Source organism: Ascidiella aspersa, chromosome 6 (assembly GCF_963924565.1).
Source record: "Ascidiella aspersa chromosome 6, kaAscAspe10.2, whole genome shotgun sequence".
Classification (NCBI taxonomy): Eukaryota; Metazoa; Chordata; class Ascidiacea; order Phlebobranchia; family Ascidiidae; genus Ascidiella; species Ascidiella aspersa.
The window spans coordinates 8,493,733-8,519,694 of NC_139452.1; the positions used below are offsets into that span (position 1 = coordinate 8,493,733).

Below are 25,962 nucleotides of genomic sequence, written 5' to 3' on the forward strand. Positions count from 1 at the left end.
TCTCCAAAAAGGTCGAAACACAAAATAAAACATTGTAATTCACATTGTTGTTTTGCACGATCTTGTTAGTTCCCTGGCGAGAAGAATAGTTTATAATATTATCGTGAAGAAAGGTAAAGTTGAGAAATACTTTATTTTTCTATTGGCAAAACATATTCATTAACCTGATAATGGAGTAATCGCATTATAAGCGATTTTAATAGGCCTATTTGTCTGTTGGTAAAATATATGCGAGCAAAAAAACGTTAGTTAGGAAACAAAAATTCGTAACCCAGTGCCGAGAAAGTGAATATAGACAATAGAAAAGCTACAAATATAAACGTAAATAAAATGATATGCGTGATGCTGGTGACACGCATACGATTGCCATTGATGATTATTCGGCAAGGCGTGGTCAGTGGTCACGACAGGCGGCGATTGTTCGCTTTGAATTCTACAAGAAAGAAACGATTTCTACAAGAAAGAACGATTGAGGCGTTGGGTTTTGGATTATAGTGTAAAATGCGAATAAAAAAGAAAATAGAAGCGACACCAAGGTTAAAGCTCCAACAGTTGGTCAAAGTAAAACGAGAACGTTCATCGCGCTCTCATAGATATTTTTCTCTATACCTTTGACAACAGACTAATGTTGTGAATCTTTCTAAAATGCAATTTCAAAGAAATTTTATATTTTATAAATCCTTTGAATTGTTGCTATCATTTGTTTTTACAAACTAACTTTAAGTTAAGTTTGTCTCTATCATCGAAAGCATCGTATGTAATAGTATTATGCCCTCGACACGTCATTCATATTTAGGGATGCTTTTTAAGTTTATGCGGTTTGTTGATATAATGAGTTTGGAGTAGCGACCTGGATTTTTTTCCGATACTTCATTTTTGTTATTTCGATACCGATATTCGATGATTTGAGAAAAAAGTATCGCGATTCCATCCGATCCCAAATGATGTGATTACTGTATTCCAACACAGTGGTTCTCAACCTTTTTTAGCTTACGGACCGCTAAAATTTCAACACAAATTTCGCGGACCGGTGGACCTTGAAAACTCAAAATCTACCCAAAATGTAATTACGACAAAAGTATGCAACTTAAAAGCATAAATGGAAACTTTAATTTTGATATTATATGTGTTGTACGTGGTTCTATTAAAGTTTTTCACATAAAACTGGTCTTAAAGTTTACGACTTGAACGAGTTTGTTCTCCTAATCAATTAGGCACAAAACTTGCAGCATTGTGACGTACGATAAAGTCAAAAGTAGACCATTACCTCTATCCCAGTCGGAAATTTTAATGCGGGCCTTACTTGAACTATTTACGGTGTTAGTATGGCCCATTACCAGATTACCACAGAAACCGCATGGATATATCCCAGCTGGGAGACCGGAAAGGTAACATCGGCCCATGTTAGATTTTCTTTGATTTCTCATACATGGCATCCCACATGTGGTTCAAACGTGAAACTAGCCTGGCCAAATATATTCCTGCTTTACACCAAATTTAAAATAGCAAGCAATCAATATTTATTGTCATTAAATTTACGCGCACAGATGCACAATAACAGCAAGTACAAAAATTTCAAACGGTTATTTAAAAAGAAAAAAAAATGTTAAAAACAATTGAAAAAAACGGCTTAAAAGAATAACTTAGGAATATTTAAATATAAACACAAATAGAAAAAAAGAATTATAAACATTGCTGTAATTAAAAAAACATATGGATAGAACTTATAATGACACCACACGAGTTAAAACAAACTGCAAAATACTAAACAATTAAATCATAAGTTATGGCCAATTCTTTCACAGAGTTTTGACAGTTGATGGAATGCTTAACCAAGAGGTTCGTAAACAATAAATGGCTATATGTAACGTTGACAGTATACTCATAAGTAAGCACATATTAATGCAATTTATGCCTGAATTTTGGTTTTCATTTCCACTTTCATTTTCCAATTGTTTCTTGGTGGTTACAAACACAACACAATATTGAGTGTTGAGTGGGGATGAATATGAAACAGCTGTAATAACATAATTAGTGTTAATGTATATGTATATATGTATGTATTAAAGTTATGTGCTAGTAAAACGTTTGAACTAACTATGTTTACAAAAGCAACAAACCAAAAAAAGCCTTTTTTTTAATAAAAAATAATTCTTGAAACATGTAATTAGAATTCAAAATTTATGTTAGTCACTATATTTTAGAAAAAATCCTTAACTTGTCAGTTGCTTTTTGTTCTTTGATAGCGTTCTTGTAATCTCCGCATCCCTGTGTGGATGAAGCCTGTTTAGCAAAATAGTGCTTGCAGAAATGCTTGTCTGTAGATGACTTTTTGAAGTGGTGCACATCAAGTTCTAAACAAAAACAGTTAAATGGCCACAATTTATATAAAAATGATGTGCTTGTAGTTGTACCCTCCAAATAATCACACAAAAACACATATTTAACAATATAGCACACGGGAAAGTATGGCAAGTGCACACACAATTTTTTTAGTAGACCTAACCTGCACCCCGATTTGCCTATATGATTCATAAGTGGGATGCATTTTAATATTTTGTGCACTTCTCATCAAAACATGCCATACTTTCCAGACTGGGTTATATTGAAGCAAACAATTGAATAAACACATTTAACACAATATATTATGTATGTAGAGACAATCACTTAAATTAAATTATTTATATAATAATATAAAACAACAAAAGTTGGAATAATCCTCACAGTAACAAAAATGTAAACCATACCTTTTCGTACCTTTCATACTTTTTTCTGGCTTTCTATTATAGAGAGTATTCCACTTTCTAAAAATAAATACATGAAATGCCTATTTTTTTTATACAGATGTAAAATAATTGTCCCTGTGTAAACTGCTGCTATTAGAACTCAAAACGAGGTCCTTGTAAGAATTATTGGTTAATTTTATAGGCATAGTTTTTATGAACTTTCATTGTGGATACCTATAGTATTTTTCTGTTAAAACATCTTTAAAATAAAGTGGATTAACTCATAATAGCTAAAACTCAGTTTTAATATATAAAATGAAACAATATAGTATTAAGTGGTATGAGGGTATTTTTTCTAGTTAAACATTTAATAACATTTCAACATACAAACTTAGCATTAAAAAAACATACATTTCAGGATTGGGCTTAAGCACTCGCCCGCTTGCCAATGCGAGTGCAAATCGCTCCTGGCGAGTGCTGAATGACATCCACTCGCCCGACTGGCGAGTGACTTCAGCGAGAAATTTAATCGGTTTGTGTAGGACAACTTGTGTTAAGCACCACTACTAAGCGAAATATAACTTAGCGCCAGTGATTTCCTTAAACACTAAAGCGCAAATTCATCCAACACTAAACAAATAATAATAAGTCACGTTCAAAGGTCGTAAAGAAGACTCTTTGTCCCGTAGTATGATCGTAGTAAAGACTGTTGGTCCCATTTTTTTAAATTGTTTACCGACAAACAATCGAATACGTCATTGCTGCAGTGGTGAATAGTTTATGAACTTATGAGGTTTATTGTTTAACCTGAACTCTGTTAATTTTTAAAAGTTTAACCCGGTCGTTGACGCCTTTGGAAAAGTTTATTTGACTTGCGATGTAATCAGGACTATAAGGCGTCGCAGCTATAAGGCGTCGCAGCACAGAACCTCTGGTGCATATGGTGGTTAACTTTGCGAATGAATGGTTTAGTTGTAAATTTACATTCATTTTGTCATTACTTGCTGTTCAACCAGTAACTATAGTGTTAGGCGAAATGTGGCGCTTTGTTTGTGGCGCGAAGCAACCTGCGGTAAAACGTCCTTGCACAGAAAAATTATAATACGAAAACAAAAGAGCGCAAGAATTTTTAGAAAAATGGAAAACAGGAAGGCTGTGGCTACTGATATATATTAGTGTTATTTTTTTTTATGATTGTTTAAAAAATTCGGCGAAAAACATTGTTTGTAGCGTAAATTGCTTTATGGATCAGTAATTTGTCCATCCATGCATGAAAATATAAACGACCAGACTTTTATAAAAACTAATGTTTACATATAAAAACCATAAGACAGTTTAACAGATAACCAAAGAAATGACCGCGCTAGGACGGAAATTGGCAGACTGCGTGCCAACAAATTTGGCGAGTGTTATTTCGTCCAGGCGAGTGCTGATTGATAGCCGCTCGCCAGGCTGGCGAGTGGAAATTTTTGCTTAGGAACAACCCTGCATTTTGACTTACCATATGGGGATTTGGTTTGAGATGTACTTTACATTTCTTCATCATTTTTTCTGTTTAAAGACAATGTAGCATCGAGCCTACAACTGTACTTAGCTGCATAGTAAATTTCGTTGTCCACAAGCTACAACTGCACTTAGTTTCATAACATTTTCACGATACGCAAAAACTTAAAAACTTGCGTTGCTTTTTCAATGCATCCGTTTGGTAAAAGAAAACAGTTCACTTTTTAGAAAAGAGGAACGCACAACAATGGTAGTGATTGTGACGTAACGTTTCGCGCCAATAATTTTAAATTTGTTAACGGTGATTTTAAAAAGTGTTGCTGATAATTTTAAATTTTGTGGATTTGAAAAGATATAGCGACGAATTTTGTTTTTTTTAGGATTATAAAACTTTTAAATAAATAAAAATGTTACACCTGGTAGTGGCCAAGAGTCAACACATAAAATGTTACGTTACGCTCGGTCGATTTTTATTCAAAAATCGATTTCCTGCCGGAGTCTCATTAAGAACAGTTTAGGTATCCAATACATTTGGTATTATTAGTACAATGACATTTTCACTCTTGATCCATAAAACGCACAAACGATAAAATGTCGAAGTGCAATGTATATATTATGAACTTACGTTTGTGCTGGAAAGCCTATTAATCTTCTATTTTAAACGTATAAATACACGATTTAATAAGGCACGGATGACAACAAAGCATCGGAGTACCGATACTATCACTTGGCATCGGGTATCCGACCACACCCCTGGCCCTAACTATCACATATAGCTTCGGCTTATGTCCTACGTGACACACGTGAACGAAATGTCAATCAATTTTTAGATACAACAACGCTTAAATAAAATCAGAAACAAACAGAAGCATATATTGCTCGAATTTGTTTTCAATTACTTTTACATTAACAGACACACTTGTGAGCAAGAATAAAAGCATAGCCTACGGAAATAAATTCATAATTGCTCAAAACTTGCTAATTATGCGGTTTGTCTCTAGTTATATCGTGTAGGAATTTTCAAAACTTTTAAAAAAAATAACTTTGTGATTGCTCAAAGTTATGCATGATTTCTCTTACGTATTTAAAATTGCTATAAAGGGCTATAAAATTATTGGTTGAAAAAGTAGGTTACCCATTGTTGTTTGTTGTTCTTATGTAGCCTTAATTTAAACTAGTTATCATGGACAAATACTGCGTTGTTTTTCTGATGGTATTTCCATCCCTGGTTGCTTGCCAACAATGCAAGTTTGTTCCCGTATGCGATGGGGGTCAGGAGTCACCTAATGCGGCCCCAATTAAGGGGGAGAAAGGTGAAGCGGGGTTTCCCGGAAAGAGGGGCCCGATTGGCGAAATTGGGACCAAAGGAGATCCTGGGCAAATATCAAACATCGATGGATTTAGTCAAGAAATTCGAAATACACTTAACGGTATTTTTTTATTGTAAATGAGCTGCTAAATAGATTGGTCGCAATTTATCGATTTAAAAATGTTCGCATATGAGGTAAGACACTTAAAAATAAACACTTTTGAAGGTATGAAATAAATTGTTTATATTTTGAAAGGTGTATACATTTATATTTTACACTGTTCGCAGAATTGCAGACGAAAGTTGACCTACAAGCTTCTGAATTAAATGACACCAAACAAGGTAGTTATATAGGTTGTCCAGAATTTTTTTATATTTAATACAAACTAACGGGGTAACTTTCACGTATAATCTTAACAAAAACAACTCTTACCTCGCACAAGGTTCACCATATTTTATCCAATTAGCAGTCTCTGACTGGAAACCAATGTTATTTTGTCACAAAGAGCTGCAGAAATTATCCGACGTTTTAATTCCGGAAAGCTGTAAGAAAGCCTGGATGAGCGGAAAACAAAAGCTACGATCAGGAGAGGAAGTTTATTGTTCCGAAGGATGGAGAGTAAGATATTTTACATTACTAGTTACATTTTAAATATCGCTTGCCAACCTGCGGTGTCGGAGTAGTGATCGGCTGTTTTATCTCTGTACTTCAGCTTCCGTGATTTAGAGAATATAGAGTTATTCTATATTCTCTGAATTCCGTGATTCGGACAATATGTAATAACTCGTTCATTTAAATACTGCCAATGGAAAATAATTTCCGCAGTGTATGTTTATATAACACCATGTTTCGATGAGCTATGTTTCCAAGTCAGTAATGCTGATAAAATGTATAACACTAAAGTTTAAACGCGGATTGCAAAATATTGGTGTAGGGGGGCCGACACGTGATCTAATAAAAATAATACCTCGGTTAAGTTGCCGGACTAAATATTTATTTAAATAAGCGGTAAATCGTTTTAAAATCTAAAACTTGACATTGTAACACAAAACTCGACTAAACGATAAGGTATACTTCGATCAACATGGCCCAGAATCAAATATATTTTTTTTTACTGTTTTAATTTTAAGGTGTTTCAACATCGGTATAGTGGCAATATTTCCTTCCAGTCCAAATCTTGGAAAGCTTACGTTGATGGATTTGGAAACTTGACAAAAGAATTTTGGATCGGTTTGTTGCAATTGGAATAAAACGAAGCGATTTAATTTATAAAAACAATATCTAAAATATAATTTCCGATATATTTATAAAAAATAGTTAAAAAAATTGCATTTCTAAATGTGAAAACAACTTTGAAGAACTGAAATAATTTAAATATCGCAGTATCAATTAGAATTAGAATTAGAATTACCGAATTCTTGAAAAAAACAAATTTGAACTAGAATTTAAACTAAAATTACATTTTATTATTCACAATCAATTACATTTAAATCGAGAAGTATTTTAATAGGAATGTGCATGTCAATTATGTGTGTGCCAATTTTTAAGCATTTTAGCTTAGCATATGATTTTTAGTCCGTGAAAATTACGTTTCAACCAAAGAGTTTGAATTCAACTTCTTTGTTTTCACTAAGAGACTAAAAATGTCGTTGAACAAAGTAGGATTTTTGGTAAAATCCGAATTAGATTAGAACTAGAATTATAGCACACAAGCAATTCACAAATTAGATTAGAATTAGAATTAGCCGCATTTTGCTCTAATTCACTGAATTAGAAAACTAGAATTATCTAGTTGTCCAAGTCTGGTCCTAGCAGAGTGGTGCACTGTCCAGACAACTGCCGCAACTATAATAACAAAGATACAAACAGTTCAAATGACAACAAACTAAACAAACTGATGTCGTATTCTACACGAGTGTGATTATTATCACATAATGTGCAATCCAGAATTGATTGTTTTGAGTTTGCTTCAAGTCAGAGTTTTTAATACGACGGAAATTTTGATAGGGAAGAAAGAAGATTATATTTTTTTGCACTTGATTTGTTAAAAGCGTGGTTTGCATGTTTAAAAAATCATGTGACATTTGCTGTATATATATATAAACACTAACCACATCAAAGGCTTTTTCTAAACCATTAGCGTTTTATATTACATAAGTCTTCCTTAATGAACAGGCCTGGAGAAGCTTCACCAGTTAACCAAAAATGGCGGATGTCAACTTCGTGTTGAACTCTGGGATTTTAGTGGCGGACAAGCTTTCGCTGAATACGGGTTAGTCCAACTCATTGGAAATTTTATAAACTGGTGGATTATCCGTAATAACTGATCACTAGACAATAGACATGGCGTCATATGTAAATTATCCTGAATTTCTTTCCAACAATATACAAATAACTATAAGATACAGTTTTCGATTTTTGTCAGCCATCTGGTTAACAAAATTCAACTTTGTGTAGCAAAATTGTGAACTGGAAAAATAATTTTGAATTTTAACATTACCCTGTCACTTATTTTTTACTCTGTAACACGAGAGAAAACGATATTTAACTATTCTTTGCAAAACGCACAAAAAATGAGACTCTATAACCTCGTGTACAGTTGCGAAATTGTATTTGCGGCTTTCGCATTGATTTACTTACTTCAGGGATTTTTCTGTCGGGAGTAGCTCTGAAACTTATCGCCTGAACATCGCCAAATATCGTGGAAATGCGGGCGACAGTATTCTCGTTTCCTCCTACAACCAGAATGGGCAACCTTTTACCACTATTGACCGCGACAACGATAGGTGAGTTAGTTAAAAATCGCCTGCTAGAACTCCAAAGAGCCCCCACCAGGTATTTACACGCCCTTGTTTCAAACAATAATACACTGTTGCAATGATAAGCTAAATTAGAAACAGAACCCTTTTTGGGATTGGTTTTCAAAATATGTAATAATTTGACAAATGCCAGTTGAGCTGTTACTTTTGTAAACCTAAATGCGTTTCACTAAACCAATTAGCCTATATACACCCGTTAATACCAAGTTCGTTTTAAATGTTCAAATTGTTGTATAAAGTATTACTAAATGAATTTCACAAACGTAACTTACGGCAACCTAAATACTTGACCAGGACTGCGTTTCTGACGGGTCTCAAAAACAAAATAAGTTTTCAAAGTATCCTTCGAATATTTCCAATGTGATTATGTTAATCCAATTGTATTTGTGTATAGTTTAGACGGAAATTGCGCAGCGATTTACGGAGGTCCGTGGTGGCACAAGAACTGTGGATACGCGAGGTTGAACGGCATCTACAACGGCGGGAACTCTGGTAATGCCCCCAGCTGATATCACTGGAAAAACGCGTGGGGAGGCATCAGTCAATCAATGATGAAAGTCAGATGCGACATGTAAGCATCTAAACGCAACATATGGTAAACAAACGAAGACATGACATCAAATCTGACGTCTGGAGTGTATATACGATACTACGTGCTTATATATGACGCTCGTTGCTTTGAAAACTTTTATGCGATTATTACGTACCAACTAGTAGTCGTACTGTTAATATATTGTGCACAAAAGTCGTTGAAATTTGTCGTGTTGGCAAAGTAAGGATCAATCCGATAAACAAGAAGACATTTGTTAAATTATAGCAAATCTGAACAACAGTGACGTCGAATGAGAGAAAAAAACACCAAAGATGTGATGCCTGTAGGCGTTTTTCGGCAGGCTAGAAGCACAGTAGGCAGGTTTAGCACAGTGATAGTTGGGCAAACCATGTTTACTTAGTGAGGAAATTAGATCATTTTTAACACTTTTGAAAGCAATGTGCATATCTGTGTTTGTGCAACAAAGTCGTAGACTGATAATGGTAAAACAGGTAGAAAAAAAGAATTATATGGCCAATGCAATACTTTCAGTTGGTGTCAAATAATCATTATAAGGTTTAGTAAATCCAGTTATGATGGACAAATATTGTGTTTTGTTCCTGATGATATTTCCATCCTTGGTTGCTTGCCAACAATGCAAATTTATTCCAGTATGCGATGGGGGTCAGGAATCACCTAATGCGACCCCAATTAAGGGGGACAAGGGTGAAGCGGGATTTCCCGGAAAGAGGGGCCCGGTTGGCGAAGTAGGGGCCAAAGGAGATCCTGGGCCAATATCAAACATCGATGAATTTAGTCAGGAAACTCGAAATACGCTCCAGGGTAAGTTACTACCTCTGCCTAAGTTATGTAGGTCAAAGTTCAGTACAAACAACTTTGGGAGTTTTCCTTTGGCATATAATGTGTAACTATTGGGAAATATGAAGCTCGTATTTTGTAATATTTGCAGAATTACAGAGGAAAATCGACCATCAAGCTGCTAAATTGAACAATACCAATCGAGGTAAATATGGGAACTTTTTACAACATTTTACAGGAAAACCAATCAATAGAGTAGGCTACAATTAAGCTTAACGCAACAGTACGCTATACGATTTTAGACCATGGCCTTAAAGCATAATGTACATGCTGTAACAACTCAGAGCACTGTAAGATTACTTATTGTGTTTCTGCGCGAAGTTCTACAGGCATTATCTGACGTTTTAATTCCGGAAAGCTGTAAGAAAGCCTGGATGAGCGGAAAGCAAAAGCTACGGTCAGGAGAGGAAGTTTATTGTTCCGAAGGATGGAGAGTAAGATATTTTACATATTATTATATTTGGAAAAAAGTCCAAAAATATCGTGTGAAGGGGTTACTATATCGTGTAAAGCCTAAAATATATACTAAAAAGAAATTGTAAACGTTTCGAATCAATGTTATTTACAGGATCCTACATTTTAATTTATTAGATGAGCGGTTCTCATTGTTTTTTTAGCTTTAGGCAACGCTTACCAAAATTAGCAACTATTTTAACCGTGTTTTACAGAGGGAGAGGTAATATGTATTTATTTTGTTTATTAGTCACCTAGTCCGCATTGTACATTCAATTTGATTAACTTGTTTACATACCATTCAAAAATACCTTTTTTGTTTGTTTAGGAAAATTACAAAACACAACAACAAACGAGCGTATCTTAATAAACTGAATTGATTACTTGGACGCTTAAGCAATTTTTCTTTCGTATGAAAGGTTATACATTTTTTAAAAAGATGATTTATTGTTTTTTACAGCGATTTACACTGATATCACCCCAACCAAAGTAACGGGAAAAATCAATGCAATACCCAAGTTTAATTTTTATTACTTTATTTTTTGTTTTAGTAAGGAATTCTAGCGTGGCTATTAGCTGATTCTTAAATTCCTTCAATTGAGAAACTAACCTGTATTTTTACTTGTTTTTCATCTACTTTAATTAAGGTGTTTCAGCATCGCTACAGCGGGAATCTACCCTTCCAGTCGAAACACTGGATAGCTTACGTTGACGGCTTTGGAAACCTGACGAAGGAATTTTGGCTCGGTTTGTTAAAATAATATTGGATTGAGTTGTTGCATATAAACTGCATTCCTATCCTGGGACGAATAAAATAAATCGAAAACGAAGGCGACTTGCATAGGTTGCCGAAACATTGGTAAATAATCACAATTACCAGAGAAGCTGTTTTTTTATTTACATTACTATGCCTGGCAGCAACAGTTTATATATGGGATAAATAATTTATTAAATTTTAATAGGGCGTTTTATGCACTTCATTGTAGAAAAAGTCAAACAAGATTTCGACTTCATATTTTTTTTTTTGGCATATTCTGTAACCTAGTATAAGCCCACCCAATAACTAAAATGGATTGAAACAATTACTTAATACTTATATTAAAGTCGTCCGTTTGATTAGGTCTTGAGAAGCTTCACCAGTTGACCAAAAATGGCGGATGTCAACTACGCGTGGACATCTGGGACTTTAGTGGCGGGCACGCTTTCGCTGAATACGGGTTGGTGTGATAATATAAACATATGCTCATATGGTTCTGACCTTTTGGCTTTATTACCAGGTTTGACATCCGTCTGCTAAACTCTTATTAGGCCTACTGACTTTTTTGCTGAACTATTTATGTCCAACATAAAAATGATATTTCGGTAGTGTTTTGTTATTCGTTAGCCCGTCATCTATTTTACAGACGACGTTAAATTAAGAATTAAATTAATTTTGTCCCAGTATATTCGCTATACGCTGTTTATTGGTTTACATGAATATAGTTTTCTGTAGTGCTGTTTTGAACCTCAAAGGTTACCAGTAATGAAGGTAAAACCAAACGGTCAATAATTAAATATTATTCTTTGCAACATGTTTTCGATCATTTTTTTCCTTTGGACACAGGGAGTTTTCTGTCGGGAGTAGTTCGGAATCTTATCGCCTGAATATCGCCGAGTATCGTGGAAACGCCGGGGACAGTATTCTTGTTTCCACCCACAACCAAAACGGACACAGCTTTTCCACCAGTGACCGCGACAACGACAAGTAAGTTTTTGTTTCGTGAAATTAGTTTGAAGACAAGATTTTTTCTTTTATCCCAATAAAACGTCACGAAACCTGCCGTAAATATATTTGCCAACAAAGCTTTCTGGAAGGGTGTAACTTCACTACAAAAATATGGCGCTCCTTTTTGTTGCATAATACATAATGGAGTATTGAATTTAGTCGTCCAAACATAAATCTTCACCAATTGAATTCATTAGAAATTTATGTGGTATTGACATAACTAGAAGTTTTAACTTTTAAGTAGAGCACCTTGATAAATAATCTTTCTAAAAACGAGGGGTGATTGAAACTTACGACGTCCTACAGATAAACCTAATCTTATGTATGAAATAAGATCCGAGGACTACCTTACACAAATAAATGTTGCTTTTCCATCAAATGAAGTATTCCATTGTATAATATGCAGTGCATTTCCTTAAGTTAATGACATGGTTTGAGTGCATCTAAGTCACTGTTTCCAACTGACTCGACTTGGCTTAAGTCGCTTTGGTAAAATGACTTTACTTGTTCAGTAATTAATTTTAGTAGTAAAATAACAAACTTTAATCAAGATCTGTTGGTAGGTTTTTGTGGGGACAGGTTTGAGTGACCTTTTGAACATATTCTGTGCGACTGACTTTGTTCTATTGTTCTGTCCAGTTACCCGGACAACTGTGCGGCGAACCACGGAGGTCCGTGGTGGCACAACAACTGTGGATACGCGAGGTTGAACGGCATCTACAACGGCGGGAACTCTGGTAATGCCCTCAGCTGGTATCACTGGAAAAACGCGTGGGGCGGCATCAGTCAATCAATGATGAAAGTCAGATGCGACATGTAAAGTTCTCGATTACTAGAAATGGCCAACGCCTATACCTTGTAAAACTGCTGCTTTTTATCAGATATACTTGCATTAAATAAATCAGTGTATATAACACGCCTTTACGACTCACCAAAACGCTTTTAAAATTGCAATTTAGAAATGAAGTTCGCTTGGCAGAAATACGTCATGGTTGTCTTGACCGCTATAGGGTGCCCACTTAGTGTCGTTATGTATATTGCAGTCAGCCCAACGACAGGCATTGACATAGTGTAAGAAAGTTGGACTGTTTCGTTTCTTCAAGCACTATAAGTTTAACAAGGGGTGGGTTGTATGCTTTATTTATCAACACACACGTTGAAGAAAAATCGTACGGGATAATTTGTTATTTACGCGTACTATGTTATACATCCAAAAAAAAAGTTTTAGAACACCTAATGAAAGATGAAAAAATATCGATATTTTAGCAGACGTTTAGTGTGCAAGATAGCAACATGATTTTTTGCCTTATTTTCTTAGCAGAAGAATGCGTATTCTGGCCAAACGATTTTATTTTGTCCACGCGGTTTTGGTCAATCATCACCTCAAAATTATCCAAACACATCCAGATAGTCATATCCAGACACACAGTCATTTGTATCCAGACAGTCATATGACTGGTACCAACAGCATATTTATCCACACAGTCGGTTGCCAACTATTTTCCTTAATTATCGACTGTGCAACGGTTGTCTGATAGCAAGTTTTTATAACGTCCCTAATTCGCGATTTCAATCTTCTGAAACTACAAGATCGTGACACTTAAGGACACCGCTTGCCACTCGGCTGAATCTTCGACGACGTCTGGAGTGGGCAAAATCAAACAAACGTGAGAACCGAATGTAGCCTGCGCAAATCTAAGAAAACTCCCTAGCCAGCCACTTCACCAACTCCATTTTAAGGCGGCAACACAAGCTTGAGAAACTGGAAAGGATGTCGCCGAGTTCATATACCTTCAGCCTTTTGTTGCTTGCAGGGCAGCGTATTGTGTCACATGCAAAAAAGGTTAATATGGATAAGTCAGATGACTTGGAAACTCGAGCACTTAATTTATAAGGCCAGGGGTCATCAAAATGTATCTCAAAGGCCTGAAGATCGCGGACCAAAAATAAAAACTTGTGTAGAACAAATGTTTTCAACTTAATCATCGCTTAACGAAAGAAACTGTTAGAGGCTTTAAAGAGTTTAAAGTTTTATTCACATTTGGTTTGGAATAGCTTCCGACAACTTGTCAACTTATATTATCCACTTTAGAGAAACAGGCCGCGGGCGACAGAATTAACTCAGCCAGTCGCATCTAGTTCGCGGAAGAGGTTTTTGCCCCTGCTTTAGACAAAGCAATAAATACGCCTGGAACAACTCTTAGGTCGGAGTTATTATTATATATTGTTTCCCTGAGTGGCTGTTTGTCCAACTCGAGGCAGTCGTGCGTTAACTGCTCAATCGGCGTAACTATAACACGACGAAGAAACTGTTGAAACAAATGAGTCGGGTGTCAAATCAAATGAGCCAGAGTTGAAAGTTGTGCGGTCCAACCCGACAGCACTGCCGAGTCACGATCCAGGCTTCCAGTGTTAGCTACCAGCAGGAAAGCAGAGTCACGGCCTAAACACAGCAGTGCTGGGAGTGCCAGGCGTTTCGCAGGAGGCGGACAATGCAGCGGCACGCTCGCCGTACCGCAATCCAGGCTTGCTGCTTTCATTACGCGGTGCTATATTGATTCAAGGCGATGAACAATACTGCGACGGCCGCAACGGCATCCATCACACTCTTTGCTGATCGATGGTTCGGCAAATAACGTAACGTAGGTTAACGATATGTGCACGGGCTGAAATATGACCTTTGCGTTTTTGAGATCGTGCCTTTTCTTGCAACTGCAGTGTATTGGAAAATTTTCAGCGCCCTTTCTTACGCAACTTAGATAATTATATATTACGCGTAAACTTTTTTCCTTTTTAAAATGAACTATAAAATGGACAAACCTAAATTTACTACTTGCTTTTAGTACACGTTTGTCCAGAATAATGGTAGGCTTGTTGAAGAAAGCGGACCAAACTTTTTATGCAAACTTGTAAACGAAATTATAGACCGACAGAATAGCAAAAATCCGATTTAAAAGGTCTGGTTTTTAACCTAGACGTTTGTAGGCAAATATATTTGAAAAAAATAATCTTTGTAGCAGCATGTCTTTCCAAAAGGAAACCAAAGTATGACGATACCCCGTATAAACTCTTTGCAAATTGACTAAAACATATTTGGAGTACAAGCTATTTGGCGGGTGACGTAATACTAGAGGCAATTAAAGACCTCACGAAAACTTAGCCCAAAAGCTAGCCTTTCAGGCGGAATTTGCAAGATGTTTAACGATAACGCCACATAACCAACGAGATTTGTTTTAAAAATTTGAAAGTAGATTGGTTATTTAATTCTAAGATAATTAGCTTTGCAATGGATCTGGATCCGAAAACATTCTCAGTTGTGGACTATGTGATATTCGGGCTTATGCTGGCCATTTCGACGTCGGTAGGATTCTTTTTCGCCGTCAAGGATAGAAAGAAACAAAATACTGAAGAATATTTAGTGGCCGGCAGGTAAATGATATTAATCACAGGACAGCTATTGATTTGCCACCTCGAAATAACAAGAGGAAAGAAATGTATGATTTACGTTGATTCAATTTAAATAAAAGTAAATAACTAAGGGTAAATTAGCATAAACGTGTATTACCAACTAATATAGATGTAGCTTAAAAAGATGTTTGCTGACACCAGTTGTGTAAGATATAAACAATATTATTTTAAAGAGCTAGACCTGGAAAATAAAGACAAATCTTATAAAAAGGACAACATGGCAAGCCCTGTGTGTATACAGCTTAACACATGTGCATCTGAAACATACTTTCTCAAAAACATGAAAATGTAAAGTAAACATGGCCTGAGGTATTAATTATGATTAGTGTTCAACTGTGGAAAAGTCAGAAAAATGACTATAGTTTTCGATTCCACAAAGGTATTATATACGTATAGTGTTCCATTATAGCCGCCACCCTAATATATTTTTAAAAGGGAAATTAATTAAAAGTGAGCGTTTAGTTATACTTAAAATATATTCTAGCGATGCTTTATCGAATAAAACGGTCATCATTGTCCATAGCTAAGTTTAATTTTACAGTGTACAACAAACTATTTTAGAGTACTATATAGCTACTTTTCAATATTAAAGTCAACGTGTTTTACAGCGACCAGTTATACCAAGCCTGTAGGCTAGCTTATATTCTGCAGTAAATACGTGTTGTAAGAATATTGCTTTGAATTTACGACATATTCCTTACATTAATCGTGTGTTTTGTATACCGCCAAAGCACGATAGCCCACGATGTAAAACAAAACAAATGACGTGCCTCAATTGGCAAACAAATTTTGTTCGTGTCGCAGGTCTATGAATCCGTACCCCGTTGCCTTCTCCCTTACGGTTGGCTTTATGTCGGCGGTCACTGTACTTGGAACACCGGCAGAAGTCTATCGTTACGGAGCCATATATACCTGGTGAGCTCAGTTCTATTTTTCTATTGTGTGTAAAACTTTAAACTTGACACCGTTTTTCAGCTGAAAAATTGTGCACAAAATTGACTCAAAAAACGAAATACTAATTATAGACTGGTGAAGTATACATAAGCTATTTTCTAGAAGTATTATTAACTCTTATCGATACATTTTAGACATGTTGTAATACACACTCCTATAGGGGTCACACTGCGGTAGGATTCAAACTTCCAAAAACAAAAATGGTGGATGACAGATATAGCTGTACAAAGGCTGTCGCTCAGCGAAAAACATCCACGGGCATATTAGCACCTTTTCTGTACGCGTTTCCCCAAAATTCTTGAGTCCCTATAATAGCTGAGATTTCGTGGCAACTTTGTCGACCTCTGTTTTGTTTATCAGGCCTGGTGCAACAACCTTATTCTTCTTATTTGTAAAGGTTTCTGGTCGGCTTCCTAATAGCGTTGATCATAACTGCGGAGATGTTCATGCCGATTTTCTACGAATTAAAGCTGACGAGCGTCTACGAGGTAAGTGCAAGTTAAAAAAATAAATGCTCGGTTTACAAATATATTCTTGTCTATGCTGATTTTAATTCAGCTAGCCTATATGACAAACACGCTGCCCGCGGGTGGCCGATCCTTAAAAGTTTAGTTTTCGTCTAGATAAACCTTGGGAATAACTTTGCAGAAGAAAATATGACGAACGAGTTACAACAATATTTAAAGTTGTGCAAAAAAGAAAAATCTGTAGCATTTACCTTTTCAACAAAACACTTGTTAATATGGTTAGGGGCCTAGGCTACTCATTTGAATCTTTATATTTAGTAATCCTAATATATTTTTAGTATTTATGCGTTTTTAGTTCAGCGATTACAAAATTTATTGCCACAGCCTTTGGTAAAGAGTTACTCTTAAATTTTAACAGGATCGCATTCTGTAGCTAAAGTAATACGTTGAAATCAAAATGGCATCGGATAGCTGCCGACACCAACCCAGTTTCATCGAACAATCGTCGGATATCGGCTCCGATCTGAACCAATCTGATTTCCCCACTTGCAAATAGATCTGCAGCCGTGTTTAAATGATATTGTGAAACAGTCCAAAAGTAAAAAAAAACTACCTTATCTGTGTTGTTGTTTTCAGACGGTTACTCCTTGTTTTCCAGTACCTGGAGAAACGCTTCAATCGTCCTGTTCGCCTTTTGGGGACTGCACTTTACATCGCGCAAACTCTGCTATACACTGGGATCGTTATCTACGCCCCTGCCCTGGCTTTAAATGCAGGTAAAACCTTTTTAACGCTTATGGGCCTAAATAAATAGAACCCATGCCTATTTTATACGATAACATGCAAAAACATCATAGTTATTCCCTCGTGACAAACCGATAGTTATATTACAACATCAGTCAAAAAATATTGAGTTGGAAAGTAGAGTGTGGGACTCAAATATAAATTTATTTGCTAGTAATTAAATATTTCACAATTTATTTCAATTTAGATGTTTTCTGCAGCCTTACTGTTAACGACCATGCCCCTAAAATTGCCAGTCATTAAAATGACTGTAGGCCTAATTAATACATTTTAACACCTTCATATTTTTACGACAAGTTTTAAAGGAAATATGATAAATAGCGTTCTTGTTTTTTTTGTTACCTTTCAGTTACCGGATTCAATCTCTGGGGTGCTGTCGTATCCACTGGTTCGATTTGCATGATCTACAGTGCGTTGGTAAGTTTTTAGAGCAATTAACCCCATTTTGTTTAACGTATGATGATTTTAGTACTTTGCTTCACCACGACATCTATGTGAACCAAGAGTGGTACAAATTACGGCTGCGGAGTAGTTTAAATATAACCCCGAGTCGGACTCCTGCCAAAGGTGGCGATTTGGTCGAGTCCCGAATCGGGTAAAGAATTTACAGCCTGGATTTTACCCAATTGCGTGACACAAATAGCGTGAATATTTAGAAATCCGCTCCTGGAGGTTTCACCTAAATTCTAATTCATCGACACACAATATAAGTTTGGAATTTTTTCCACCATATCCTATTCCACCATTACAATTTCCACATAGCGGCCATATCACTTTCAAAATTTAGGACTGCGGACGTCTGACTCGCGACTCGGGTAGTTTTACGTGGTCTTACTCGAGTTTCGAGTCCCGAGTCGGACTCCAGCCAAACAAACCAACTCCGTCGAGTCCCGCCTCCTATTTCGCAGCCTTGCTGCGAATTACCATATAAGTGATGTAGAAAGATATTTTTTTAACAGTAAAAGAAAAGTAGTTTTTCATGAAGCCCAGCGCTAAACAATTTTGCCACAAATCAATTTCAGGGTGGGTTGAAAGCTGTAATTTGGACCGACGCGATACAACTCATCTTCATGCTGACTGGCTTCATGGCCATCATCATACAAGGAAGTATAAGACTTGGTGGATTTGGAAATGTGATCGAAATATGTCAACAAGGAGGAAGAACGGAAATGCTCAGGTTTTTGGTTCGAACGCAGCACTAACCAAACATAATTTCTAGGTGTCAGCGCATGGCTATTGTCGAAAATGAACAGCAAAAATCCTGAAATTAGGCATGCCACTCTACCTAATATGTATGGCCACATTGCCACATTTTGATTTGGCAAAATCCGTTTTTAAAATGAAATGTCTAAAAATTCTTGAAATATATTTTTTATTTTAAGGGAGCTAATTTTGACACCCCTGTTTTGGTCAATAGGTTAACGGCCGCTCGTTTCGATCTGAAACGACATTTACAATAATCCAATCAGCAAAATTGATTGTTTAAACGTGATATTCCAGGTATACAAAACAAAATTTCCTTCAGAGTTTGTTATCTTCGGTTGCCAACTTACTGTTTTCTAATAAATTTATCTCATATAATAGAAATTGCTGGTTCAAAATCGCAACTTAAGTTAGTAATAAATATGAAACGTGGGATCAGATCGGCCCCACTATCACCCTGGTATCGAGTACCAATGACCCATCCCTCGATATCACTTATCGCCTCTCATTCAATGGTGTCGAATGTTCTTTTCATGGACTAGGGGTGGATTACGGGGGAAACGTGACTATGCCACACTAAAAATATATATAATAAAAAATTCGCGGTTTGCTCGAATTTCAAAATGTTTTTAAATAACTTAACCCTTTTTGGGTAAAATGCAAGCCATGAAGGCCATTAAGAATAAAACGTTTTCGTAATTTAGAAATATAAAGATTTTTTTTGTTTTGCGCTGATCTACAACTTAAAATCCTTAAAAAGATAAACAAACTGTTCGTGACGTCAGACGTTTTGCGTAACCTTGTGACGTCATCAATTTTAATAGCACCTAAAAACAAAATCCTGGATGCGCTAACATTAATTATTAAATCCTAATTTTTTGCCATCGTCCATAGGTTTTAATGTTTTGCTTTACCCATAGGTTTGGTCTTGACCCGCGGATTCGCCAGTCGGTTTGGTCACTCTGCGTTGGAATGAATTTCCTCGCTCTCGGAATGTACGCAGTCAATCAGGGACAAGTGCAACGCTACCTTTCATGCCGATCAGTGAAAGACGCAAAGAAGTAAGAAAAGTGTTTTCGAAGTGGAATCATAGGTTAGAGCTACCGTTAAGCATTTTTGACAGTACTTATTGGTGTATCCCTGCCGATAACTGTAAAACAGTGCAACACAAATTAAAAGCCCACGTTTTTTTTCTTTCTACGCTTTCTGTGTTGATAGGGCAGTATTCTCAGCGCGATATACCAAAATGGTGTAACAACGAATAAATCTTGATAGGTACACATCAGTGCCCTCTTTATGTGGACAAGTTTCTAGCATAACAAAATATATATTCTTAACTAATATATCTATCAGTTGTAAAAATTGGATTTTTTTTATCTTATATTTTGGAACAAAGTCAATTCCAGCAGTACCGTACCTAGAATAGTTTCATGAAGTAATTATGAATAATAGCAAAACTGCACTTCTTATGATAGAGCTACTATTAAGCATTTTTGACAGTATTAATTGGTCTATCATTGCCCCATTTTTTATTTAACTGTAAAACAGTGCAACACACATTAAAAGTCCACGTTTTTTTCCTTTTGGGGTTTATAAAGTAGTTTCCACAATGCTATATACTTTAAAGTGTTTTACTTACTGTTATTTATTTTAATAGATTTGATATTCTTACCAGTTACCAGCATCCCATCTGTAGTGTTAATACAATAATCCTGGTTGGTGTATAAGTGAATCAAGGCCTTTCGAAACCAATCAATGCAACCAGAACAAATTACATTTCTATTCACATTTATTTTTTAACTTAACAACCCAATGAAGAAAAGGGTTTTATTGTTAAAAAAATGCATCCGTTAGTTGATAAAGTTTGAATTCATTTAATATTATATAAAAAGTAAATTCCATACAGTACCTAGGTTAGTTCCATGAAGGAATTATGGTGAAGTAGTAACACTTAAATGATAATCCATAGCTGTGTTTGTTTATTTCACCACATAACATTGCTTTTAATCAAACAAATCTGCACTGCATCAAGTCTAAGTTTAACAGGAATATTAGAGGCACAGCCTATAAACTAAAGAAAGTAAAACTAAAGAAAGTATAGAGCAGCAGCAGCAGAAATGTTTTTGTGTAGGATGTTAACAATCACAACTTTGATGTATTATAAGCAACGTGCCTTGTTTTAAAATAATTTAGCCGGCCATTTGTAGTTTAGAAAGGTCAATAAATTCTGAAATTACTTGTTTAACTTTTATTATCACTCAATTTAAACTAACAACAACAATAAAACTACTTTTAAAATGGGAAACTCCCTTAAATTGTGACGAATATAGCTACTTATGCGTAAAATAAGCTAGCCAATCACTAAACAAATAAGCCTACGAAGTTTTTTAACGATCAAGGTATTTCTAACATTAGTTAATGGCCTTGTATGGTAACATTGTTGCCAACTTGTTGATATAACTTAAGTGAATAAAGTTAACTCATATATGTATTAAAGAGGTTTTACTTTACTGCTTCTATTTGCTAATTTTCACTCTTATGAGTGAAAAATATTAGCAAAGTTCAAAAATGAAATATTTACAATACTTTATCCTGATCAGGGCAATTGCAGTAAACTGGCTCGGCTTGGTAGTGTTGAATGGATTTGCGGTGATGTGTGGGATGATTATGTACTCTTACTACCAAACATGTGACCCAATCTCAGCAGGAATTATAGGGAGTTATGATCAGGTAGGAGAAAAGTTGAGAAAAGAATTGTATACATTTAGCTTTATTTTATTTTATTCAATAAAATAACTGTAAGAATAATCAGGTTCGGGCTAGCCAATTAGGAGAAAAGTTGAGAAAAGAATTGTATACATTTAGCTTTATTTTATTTAATAAAATAACTGTAAGAATAATCAGGTTCGGGCTAGCCAATACTTTGTAACTTGCTAATTTCAACTTCGTCTTTTTAGCTTTTGCCGTTTATGGTGCTGGATATTTTCCAAAACAATCCTGGAGTACCGGGAGTGTTTATCGCCTGCGTATACTCAGGAAGCTTGAGGTTAGTTCTCTTTGTACTATTTAAATTTATCGCGGACAAACTTATTTCGGAAGAAAGTTTAAAGAAGGAGAAAGCGCAAAGGAACACTTAGCAAAATGTTTCGATTTACAATGCCGGTGATAAATTGCGTTTAAAAATCGATGTATTTCACACTGTAGAAAATATTTCAGTTCAGAATGCGCTGCTACGGTGTATATCAACAGCGAAACCAGTTAAATACTATCATGCTTACCTGCTACGTGTTACCAAACTTATGTATCGATTTGCACGTTTTCAAAACCCAGGTTAAAATATGTCTTGAATAAACCAAGCAACGGCGTTTTTGTCATTTAGATGGGTTTTGCACATCCTGTCTGTCGTCTGCTAACATTTTCAAAGACACGCCTACGGTTTCCAATTTCTGGTTAATAAAGTAGCCTACAGCTATTTACTTAAACACCCAGTTCAAGAAACTATATAACCTTTCGTTGATATTTTCAGCACTGTGTCAACAGCAATTACAGGATTGTCAAGTGTAACAGTGCAAGATTTTCTAAAGCCCTGGTTCAAATGGAGTGATCCCACGTACGTCTGGATATCCAGAGGTAGTTAGTAATGATGTGGTATACGAGCCGGTAAATCAAATAAATCTGTTAGCAAAATATTATACCTGGTACAGGTACTATATAGACTCGATAGACCTAACATTGTTTTTGGTTAAACAAATTTTACATCCAGAGTTATATTTGAAATAGAACACATGAATACACTTTTGAAAATTGTGCAAAATGGCCACAAAACGGCAAAAACATCAGTTTTCCCCTAGTGGGTTATTCCGTTAGGCTCATATGCCTTTTCGTAAAAGTTTTGTATTTCCTTACCAGGTCTTATCGTTTTCTACGGATCGTTGTGTATGGTGTTTGCCTACCTCACTTCACAACTAGGAGCAATATTAGAAGCTGCGGTCAGTGTTCTTGGTCTGGTAGGAGGGCCCTTGGTTGGCCTCTACTCGCTCGGAATGCTCTTTCCGTGTGTAAATTCTGCCGTGAGTTTCAATTTGCTTATGCCAAGTAAATGCGGTAGAGCAATATTTTAGATAGGTCCGTCGACATTCCCAATCTTTCTGAATACGAACTATAGGCTAAATATCAATTTATTTGTGGAGCCAAATGTCAACTTGTCGTCACGTTTTGAAATACGTGCGATGAGTAAAAGCACAATATTAAGTCGTTAACAAAGAGTTGTCCGTTTTCCGTAAATATTAATGGTTGTTAAAAGAAGTTTTACATTTACGAATGTTAACAGCTGTGAACAACTTATAACACAATGCGCATTCCTAGATCAAACCCTTCTGGAGTCGTACTGGAAAACGATAACGGCACCGATATATATAGTAAACAAGATACCTTCGGAGAGGCTAAGCGAAATCAGTCAGCTTTATCAGGATTTTAGTGCAAGCCAGGCCAGGTTAGAAAAACAACTAGCCTGCGCCCTGCGGTGAAGTTGCGAATTTCCTTGATTTACAATCCTGATCAGGATGAGTGATTTAGCTAAGCTTCTCTGAAGGCATGTTGTGTTAACAGGTGTATCTTTTTTTCAACGCAGGGTGCTTTCGGTGGAGTGGTAATAGGCCTCGGATTAAATATTTGGGTATTTCTCGGGTCAAGGTTTTACCCGCCCCCCAGTCAATTCTTGTATAAACTGGCTTTTGTTACAACCGAATGTCCGGTTACCACACCGATTCCGAACAACTGGACTACCATTACCGCGTACCACACGACCACAGAAAACACCACAATGTTCACAACATCGATGATTGAAGAAGAGAGACCACCAGTTGCTGATTTGTACGCAATGTCCTACACCTATTATCCGGCGTTGGGATGGTGCTTCACGATCGTTGCCGGGCTACTTATAAGCTTCATGACATGTAAGTGTGTCTATAGTGCACTAAAACAGGTTGTTATTACCAGGGTTGCAAAAGACAAGCATTTAGAAGAAATGGTTTAACCTTCAACTATTGATGTTGATTTAATTCTAAACGACACTATTGTATAACCTTAAACCTAAATATAAGAAATTGCAAGACAATTCCTATACTTAAGTTTGCAAAGAATAAACAATTTATTGTTAAACTTTTTATATTGGTATTATTTTTTGAGCATATTGGTTGGAGCTTGTAGTAAGACGTAATAAAAATATCAAAGCTCATACAGAAGTAGGTATCATCTTGAACGTTTCGAATAACTCTTTATTCATTTTCAACATAGAGAGAAGGTAATGATTGTAAATAATGCTAAGGCAGACGTCAGAAAGAAGGAAACGTGGAGAGATACACTATCTAAGCCGGGTGTGCGGCGATTAGAAGGTAAGTCGCCGATAGCAGATAAGACCATCCATGTGATCAGATGTTAAAAAGATAGAGTGGTATAGAAGAGGAAACTACACCTATCAGTTCGTTTTATACACAAGGACCACCAACATGTGTTACGTCGTTCAGTACGTCGTTTCGTTGTATACAAAGTGCGATGTTCGTGTGGATCCACTAATATTGGACAAACCAAGCGTAACCTACAAGTGCGTATGGATAACCACGACCCTTCATCACGGTCCACGTAGGACACAGACGTGGCCAGGCATTTGCATCAAAATCCTGGTCACAACATAGATTTTAAAAACCCCAAGATTCTTGCGACAAGTCGGTGTTGGCGTCGTCTTTTGATAAAGAAAACCGTAGAAATAGCACTGCACAACCCGGAAATTAACGCAGACCGAGCTTCTATACACTCTATCATTTTAACATCTGATCACGTGGATGGCCTTATCGGGGACCTGCCTTCTAATCGCCGCACACCCGGCTTAGATAGTTTATCTCTCCACGTTTCCATCTTTCTGACGTCTGCCTTAGCATTATATATACGCTTACCATCAGTGCCTTCTCTCTATGTGGAAAATGAATAAAGAAAAAAGCCCAAACAGACCAATTATCCAAACGAGTTTATAACAATCACTTGATTGTGCCCTAAATGGTTAAGTTTTAAAAGCAGTGACTTAAGTACCCTTAGTTATATACTCTTTTTAGTGAAAAGTTACAAATTCGTCAAGCTAATTGCGTTGTGCAAAATTCATTCTGTTTTGCCTTTGAAATCCAAACTGTTTAAAGGCGGACATAGAAATCCTAAGAAGGTGGATCCCCGCATGATCTACCGCTTCTTTGACCACGTGATATTTTCCTGGATTCCGATTGGTGCGCGTCGCTGCTGCTGGTGCGGGGTCGATCATGATGAAGAAAACGAAATCGAAATAAAACGAGAACGAAACTTCATTCAATCGGTTTCCTACGAAACCAGTGGAAATGTGGTGGGTACATAAGTAAAATTATAGATCATCTACTTGTTAGGCTTAGGAAAAGATATACCGTTCTATACGAGCTATTAACGAACCATTTATCAATTCTTGCTGCTATTAACAAAAAAACAATATGGTGTATATCAAAGCATTTTTTTTAACAAACTTAAATAAATGCTGGTTAATAGTGGTTATCTACGATATATATATGTAAATATGTTTTATGCATATCCGCATATCGAATACCTCTGTGCATCGTGATGGCATCTGTACTGCTGTCGATATAAGCCTATTTATTTATAGATTTGTCGCTTTATTTACGATATAAATACTGCTATTACAACTTTTTATGGTGTTTAAACTTTTTTCAGAATGGAATAAACGGTTCGGACAACTTGGCATTTCACACAAAAATCTAGTGGACAACTCGAAGCCAGTATATTCAGCAATTACACTGGAAGATCTGCATTAATTACACCTTTTCCATCCGACTATTTGGCGTTTGCCAAATGCTTTGCTTTGATGTGTGTTGAACTATATACTTGTTTTGTGATAAATATCTTTCATCTTGAATTTCAAGACCTTGAAAATGAATACCAATTTCTTAACGTTACTTTTAACATTGATGTACATGTAATATTGTTTAATATAAGTATTGTCTTGACACCACTTAAGACGCAATTCTATGACATCATCTTGTTCTTAG

General features: G+C 36.0%; 3 protein-coding genes and 1 long non-coding RNA gene across 6 annotated transcripts; 3 read left to right on the forward strand and 1 right to left on the reverse strand.

Annotated features, from left to right (window-relative positions):
* Window positions 1-1,303: 1,303 nt before the first annotated feature.
* On the reverse strand, window positions 1,304-5,401 carry LOC146139512 (uncharacterized). 3 transcript variants are annotated; one of them, XR_014501308.1, is made up of 4 exons: window positions 4,228-5,401; window positions 2,758-2,804; window positions 2,219-2,354; window positions 1,304-2,017 (listed from the first exon to the last, which is right to left on the reverse strand). It is a non-coding gene; the product is annotated as an uncharacterized LOC146139512 (long non-coding RNA). The 3 variants fall into 3 exon arrangements; XR_014501310.1 differs by having other exon boundaries at window positions 1,304-2,354; window positions 2,748-2,804; XR_014501309.1 differs by having other exon boundaries at window positions 1,304-2,354; window positions 2,748-5,401.
* Window positions 5,402-5,412: 11 nt separating this feature from the next.
* On the forward strand, window positions 5,413-8,867 carry LOC146139513 (fibrinogen C domain-containing protein 1-like). Its single transcript, XM_083392473.1, has 6 exons — window positions 5,413-5,542; window positions 6,045-6,157; window positions 6,670-6,769; window positions 7,715-7,811; window positions 8,185-8,325; window positions 8,753-8,867. Exons 1-6 carry the CDS (start codon window positions 5,413-5,415, stop codon window positions 8,865-8,867), a joined length of 696 nt encoding a protein of 231 aa, XP_083248599.1.
* A 453-nt stretch (window positions 8,868-9,320) lies between these two features.
* On the forward strand, window positions 9,321-12,907 carry LOC146139514 (ryncolin-1-like). Its single transcript, XM_083392032.1, has 7 exons — window positions 9,321-9,733; window positions 9,861-9,914; window positions 10,091-10,203; window positions 10,870-10,969; window positions 11,343-11,439; window positions 11,826-11,966; window positions 12,627-12,907. Exons 1-7 carry the CDS (start codon window positions 9,484-9,486, stop codon window positions 12,805-12,807), a joined length of 936 nt encoding a protein of 311 aa, XP_083248158.1. The 5' UTR covers window positions 9,321-9,483; the 3' UTR covers window positions 12,808-12,907.
* Window positions 12,908-15,273: 2,366 nt separating this feature from the next.
* On the forward strand, window positions 15,274-25,675 carry LOC146139515 (sodium-coupled monocarboxylate transporter 2-like). The gene is made up of 14 exons (XM_083392474.1): window positions 15,274-15,416; window positions 16,260-16,370; window positions 16,807-16,897; window positions 17,535-17,652; window positions 18,030-18,097; window positions 18,703-18,857; window positions 19,804-19,944; window positions 21,484-21,613; window positions 21,841-21,929; window positions 22,410-22,513; window positions 22,793-22,953; window positions 23,514-23,838; window positions 25,072-25,268; window positions 25,628-25,675. Exons 1-14 carry the CDS (start codon window positions 15,274-15,276, stop codon window positions 25,673-25,675), a joined length of 1,881 nt encoding a protein of 626 aa, XP_083248600.1.
* Window positions 25,676-25,962: the final 287 nt, after the last annotated feature.

Excerpts from the sequence above, each read along its gene's own strand:
- LOC146139514 (XM_083392032.1), top strand. The coding sequence starts at position 9,484 with ATGATGGACAAATATTGTGTTTTGTTCCTGATGATATTTCCATCCTTG. Across the intron at positions 9,734-9,860 it reads AACTCGAAATACGCTCCAGG|AATTACAGAGGAAAATCGAC; the intron begins GTAAGTTACTAC and ends TAATATTTGCAG. Across the intron at positions 9,915-10,090 it reads ATTGAACAATACCAATCGAG|TTCTACAGGCATTATCTGAC; the intron begins GTAAATATGGGA and ends TTCTGCGCGAAG.
- LOC146139515 (XM_083392474.1), top strand. The coding sequence starts at position 15,274 with ATGGATCTGGATCCGAAAACATTCTCAGTTGTGGACTATGTGATATTC. Across the intron at positions 22,514-22,792 it reads GTACGTCTGGATATCCAGAG|GTCTTATCGTTTTCTACGGA; the intron begins GTAGTTAGTAAT and ends TTTCCTTACCAG. Across the intron at positions 25,269-25,627 it reads ACGAAACCAGTGGAAATGTG|AATGGAATAAACGGTTCGGA; the intron begins GTGGGTACATAA and ends AACTTTTTTCAG.
- LOC146139513 (XM_083392473.1), top strand. The coding sequence starts at position 5,413 with ATGGACAAATACTGCGTTGTTTTTCTGATGGTATTTCCATCCCTGGTT. Across the intron at positions 6,158-6,669 it reads ATTGTTCCGAAGGATGGAGA|GTGTTTCAACATCGGTATAG; the intron begins GTAAGATATTTT and ends TTTAATTTTAAG. Across the intron at positions 7,812-8,184 it reads CAAGCTTTCGCTGAATACGG|GGATTTTTCTGTCGGGAGTA; the intron begins GTTAGTCCAACT and ends TACTTACTTCAG.